General features: G+C 48.7%; 1 protein-coding gene across 2 annotated transcripts in view; it reads right to left on the bottom strand.

Annotated features, from left to right (window-relative positions):
* Positions 1-5,584, bottom strand: part of Fam234a (family with sequence similarity 234 member A) — a 34,453-nt gene that overhangs the window by 4,036 nt on the left and 24,833 nt on the right. For both annotated transcript variants that reach the window (XM_005349045.3, XM_026780761.1), the window contains 4 exons: positions 3,577-3,873; positions 1,570-1,686; positions 1,054-1,245; positions 218-348 (listed from right to left, as the gene is read on the bottom strand). In XM_005349045.3, coding sequence (XP_005349102.1) covers positions 218-348; positions 1,054-1,245; positions 1,570-1,686; positions 3,577-3,841 — 705 coding nt within the window. In that variant the 5' untranslated portion in view covers positions 3,842-3,873. The remainder of the gene's footprint in view (positions 1-217; positions 349-1,053; positions 1,246-1,569; positions 1,687-3,576; positions 3,874-5,584) is intronic.

Raw genomic sequence — 5,584 nt, 5'->3', positions numbered from 1 at the left:
GGACCTCGGATCCTGCATGTGTGGACCTCGGATGCTGCATGTGTGGACCTCGGATGCTGCATGTGTGGACCTCGGATGCTGCATGTGTGGACCTCAGGATACAGAGCCCTGGGAGAACCCCCTGCTGGGTGGTCACAGAAATTCTCTCTAGGGAAAAGTGGAAGAGGAAGAAAAGGGAGTAAGTGGGCCTGGGGTACTTGAGAACTATGCTTATCACCTCGTGCCCCTCCCGAGCGAGGATCAGTAGGTCTGGGGCGCCATCACCATCAACGTCGGGCACCTGGAGCAGGGGGCTCAATACAGAAGCATTTCCACCCAAATTGCTGGAGTGGCTCCACAGGGTTTCCCCTAAAACCAAACACACAGAGGCTCCAATCATCTTGACAAGCCAATGATAGACTTACATGAGGGCAGCCATTCTTGGCAGCCCACTTAGATACAGGAGTGTGTACAAGTGCTCTGAAATGTTGCAGAACAAGCACACACAGCTGAGGGAGAAGATACTAGAAGACACTAGATAGCCTCTTGAAAAGGCAGCTGGGTACCACGGCTCAGGCCTGTAATGTCAGCATTAGGAAGCTGACCCAGGAGGCTTGCTGCAAGTGAAAAGCCAGCCTGGGATACAGGTCAGTCTGGACTACATAAACTGCAACATCATGGAGCAGGAGGATGGCTCAATGGTTAAAGCACTTGCTACACAAGTGTGATGGCCAGAGTTCAGATCCCCAGATGCTCACATAAAAGTTGGGTGTGTCTTTCTTCCTCTGGCCTGTTACATTAAGGCTCGGAGACTTGTTCTAGGAGAGCAGCATCAGTAGGCTCAGTCCGGCCCTCTAAGCCTCCAGGAGCCAAGGCTGACCACTATTACCTCATAGCAGGTGACACTAGTTGTCTGTTAGCATCCACAGCAAGATGCAAACTGTGTTTGCAAAGACACAAGGGAACACGGCAGAACAGCTGAAAGAGTTGACACCACTGGCTTCCAAGTGGTCACACCCTCATTTGAAAGGTTCCTACCCACTCAGCAACCCCCAGGAGAGAACCAGGGCTGACCTGTGAATAAGCTGACCGCAATGAAAGAACCTAGTCTTCCCACAAGGATACAGGCAGAAGACACCTCACTGTCTGACGTTAGTGGTACGGCACACTTTACAAGGGCGGTATCTTGGGCCACAGGTCTCTCCCAGAGCACGCTGCCATTGGCCCCAGACACAGCAGCCACAAAGGCACAAGGAGTGGAAAAGCCTGGAGGGGAGAGGGGACAACCATTTGGTCAGTCTCAGACAGTGTTCTGCCACCTCCTGGCTCCCTTATTCTGTGTCTCAGGCACGTGACTGAGCCCATTTCCCTTACTTCCCCTTAGACCAGACTCTCAGAAGGCACTGGGGTTGGCCCCAGGTGGAGCGAGGGAACTGAAGGCCTTATCGAGCCTATTCTATTAGAAAGAAAAAAGGATGGGGTGGTTCCCTGAATCCCCTCCACTTGAATGCTCCAAATAAGAAGGTGGTGTGGACAAAGAGCCTTCATCCCATGGGGCGGGGGCTCCTTGTTAAACAGAACAGGAATTACCTTCATCGGCACAGGATCTGGTGAAATTGTTACTGCTGTTGGTGTTTTTATAAAGAAAGAGAACGTCCTGGATCTTGTCCCTGTTTACGTCTCCCGTAGCCAGAAAGTCATACGGGACTGAAAAAGAAAGTCACAGACTATGCTCCGCGGGCCATGCCTGTCTTTGGGAAGGTCAAGTTGAATGCTCTGTGTGGTTTGGTGCTCCCAATGTACAACTTGCCACTGGGAGGTGCTCCCCCTCCCCAGATAAGAGCTGGATCTTCCTCACTAAGACAAGCAGTTTCTTCAGAGGCAGGCAGATCTCTGTGAGTTTGAGGCCAGACTGATCTACACAGAGTTCCAGGACAGCCAAAGCTAAAAGAAAGACCTTGTCTCAAAAAGAAACAAACAAAGTGAAAAAAAATCTGAGTATCTGTACAGAAGACAATCCTCAAGACCAGCATGGGATTCAGTCACACTCTACCCTTGTTAGGCCCTGTATCTCTGTCATCAAGGGTTCAAGTGAGAAGCTCTACGCTTAAAACCAAACCATAAGAGGTTGAATTTGGACATTTATCATACTCAAAATGGATCAGACTCCTAGACAGAATTAGAACTAGAAAATATAGGCCTGGTGTGATGGCTCACACCTTTAATCCCAGCACTAAGAAGGTAAAAGTAGACCAATCTCTGCAAGTTCGAGGCCAGTCTGGGCTACAGTGCTAGTTTCAGGACATCCAAGACTACACAGAGAAACCTTGTCTCAAAAAAAAAAAAAAAAAAAAAGTGGGTGAAGGATTTCACAGCCATCTCTCCTAAGATGTCCAAGTGATGAACAGGCACATGTGAAGACGTTCAATGTGGCTACTTATCAGCCAAGAGCAGTTTTCTGCATGAGAACTGGGAGCAGGAGGTTTAGGATGACTTCATAGCCTCAGTGACATAACACGTCTGAGGCCAGCCTAGGCAATATAGTACATTCTAGGCCAGCAACAGTTCCATAGCCAGAACTTGTCTAAACAGTAGTGGCTGGAGTGGACAGCTCAGTAAATACACTGGCTGCTGTTGCAGAGGATCTGCCAGAGGCAGAGGCCAGCCTGGTCTACAGACTGAGTTCCAGGACAACCAAGGCTACCCAAAGAAACCCTGTCTGGAAAAACAAAAAACACAACAACCAAAAAAAAAACAAAAAGAGAAATACATTCATTAAAAGAACAAGACTTGGGCTGGAGAGATGGCTCAGTAGTTAAAGAGCACTGGCTACTCTTCCAGAGGTCCTGAGTTCAATTCCCAGCAACCACACGGTGGCTCACAACCATCTGTAATGAGATCTGATGCCCTCTTCTGGCCTGCAGTCCTAATGGAAGACAGAACACTCATATGCATAAATAAATAAGTCTTAAAAAAAAAAAAAGCAAGACTTGGGGAAGTAAGGATGCAGCTCAGGTGGTAGAGTGAGTTCCTAGTATTCATGGAGCTCCGGGTTCAGTCTCCTGGACCACAGGTGTGGGAGCACACTCCCATAATCCTAGCAGTTAGGGTGTGAGGCAGGAGTTCAAGACCAGCCCAGCTGCACTGTACGTCTGAAGCCATCCTGAGGTTAAATGAGAACTTGTCTCTAAACAAACAAACAAACAAACAAATAAAACTAAAAATGGAAAGGCTCTTCCACTGCTTTTCATAAGGGCTAATTCATGGGACAGATATAAATTGTGATTTGGTTTCCCCCCTGGAGCACCTCGGGACACCTCCACATCTGTTGTTCCCTGCAGCGGATGGGCCTTCTCTAACCTCTCAGTCAGTGAACTGTTTCCATCAATCAGCCAACAAGCCTCCTTTTTCTTACTTACCTGACCAGGACAGTGCTTCCGGTTCCAATAGAGGCTCCTAACATCTCCAGGTTCAGAGGCAAACCCAGCAGCCACTCAAGGCTGACTGCCAAAAGACCACCAGGTTCCCATTTGTAACAGCGCCGGCCCAAGAGGGGTCTGGAACCCTGCTGGGGAAAGAGGCCCCTGGCGGGCTCACCTGCAGCGTTGTAGTCAAGCCTCCACATTCCCTGAGACGAGGGTCGGTCTGGACATGGGATGATGAAAGAGACGACAAACACCACGAAGAGACAGATAAACAAGGAAAGGAAAAATGCCACCGTGCGGCACCGGGACAGGCGGGACTGCTGAGGCTTGCTCTTTAAGTTCTCGCTTTTCGATTGGTTTCCCAGGTTTCCCTGTGGTTTTCTGTCCTCATTCTTCAAGGGGTGGATTTCAGCTTCTAGATCCTTGTTATCGCCCATTCTGAGCACATTCCAGAGCTTAGCGATGGTCACTGCGTGGGAGAAGAAATGGGTACGGTCAGCAGTTCCATGAGCTGCTCACCATCTCGCTCGGTTTGTGTTCTGATTCTTAGGCATTGGTTACAGTTGCCACTCTAGACCACCAGCCCAAGAAAAAAGGACATGAATTTCTGGACTGTCCACAACACATGCTACTTAAGACGTCAATACAACAGGAAAAGGCAGGTTGGTTGTACAAATCAGCAAACCAGCAGCCAGTATATTTGTCCTCTAACACCAGGGCTTCACTAGGGGACACGGTGACCAGAACCAATGACAATAAACCCACGCACGACATTCATTAACCAAGCTCCCCCTGCTCATTTGTCACACACACAGGTGGGAAAAGGGATGTGTGACAGTCGGATGTGGCCAACATTCTCACAAACGGACTCAAGAGATCCGTGGGAAGGCAGTTTTCTCTGAACTGAAAGATTCTCTCCAGGAAGGAGTGGGAGGCACAGTGGAACCTGAAAGATTCTGGAAGGACCCTTCCCAGCTTCACAGAAAGAGTACAGCTCCTGGGAGGGAGACTGACCAGCCGGGTGCTCAGGGGAATCTCAGATCCGGAGGGTCTACAAAGCAGCGCAAAGAGAGAGCTCCTGGTCAGAGCTTCCTGAGGTAGGGTGCTACCTGAGTTAGGGTGCTTTCAGTTGCTTTGGGGTCTTCTCTGCTCCTGCAAGTGACCCCTCACCCACATTCTTGTTAGTAACCCCCTCCCACACAAATTTATCGGTTCACCAAGCTGGACTTTGTTCTGTCATGGGTTCCCATTCTAGGGTGAGTCGATGTCTTCCCAGGAAAAGTCTGCCCCATAAGATCTAGACACTGGCTACTCTTCCATAGGACCCTGGTTTGATTCCAAGCACTCACATGGCAGCTCCATGGGATCTGATGCTTTCCTCTGGATTCTGCAGGCACTGCACACACAGGCTTTATGGACATACATGCAGGCAAAACACCCATACACATTAAAAATAAATTACACCCATACACATTAAAAATAAGTTAATTAATTAAAAAATCTAGATTCCAATTTCAGAGAATTTTTTTTAATATTTATTTATTTATCATGTATACAATATTCTGTCTGTGTGTATGCCTGCAGGCCAGAAGAGGGCACCAGACCCCATTACAGGTGGTTGTGAGCCACCATGTGGTTGCTGGGAATTGAACTCAGGACCTTTGGAAGAGCTGGCAATGCTCTTAACCTCTGCGCCATCTCTCCAGCCCCCAGAGAAACTTTTGTTGTTGTTGTTGAGACAGGTTCTTACAAGTTCTGGCTGACTGGGAACTTACTACAGGAGACTAGATTTACCCTGAACTCACAGAGATCCACCTGCCTGTGCCTCCCCACTACCAACTTAAAACAATCTTAAATGAGCCGGGAGTGGCGGCGCACACCTTTAATCCCAGCACTTGGGGGGCAGAGGCAGGCGGATCTCTGAGACCTCTGAGTATGAGGCCAGCCTGGTCTACAGACTGAGTTCCAGGACAGCCAGGGTTACATAGAGAAACCATCTCAAACTTTGGTCCTCTGGAAGGGCAGCAAGTTCTTTTAACTGCTGAGCCACCTCTCCAGCCCATGGTGTTTTTTGTGTTTGTTTGTTTTGTAGTAGTTCGCTTGTTTTTTTTTTTTTTTTTTGGTTTTTCGAGACAGGGTTTCTCTGAAGCTTTGGAGCCTGTCCTGGAACTCCCTTTGTA

Source organism: Microtus ochrogaster, chromosome 7, assembly GCF_000317375.1.
Source record: "Microtus ochrogaster isolate Prairie Vole_2 chromosome 7, MicOch1.0, whole genome shotgun sequence".
NCBI lineage: Eukaryota > Metazoa > Chordata > Mammalia > Rodentia > Cricetidae > Microtus > Microtus ochrogaster.
Note: the sequence above shows the minus strand (reverse complement) of the source record. Positions and strands in the feature narration are given on the sequence as shown.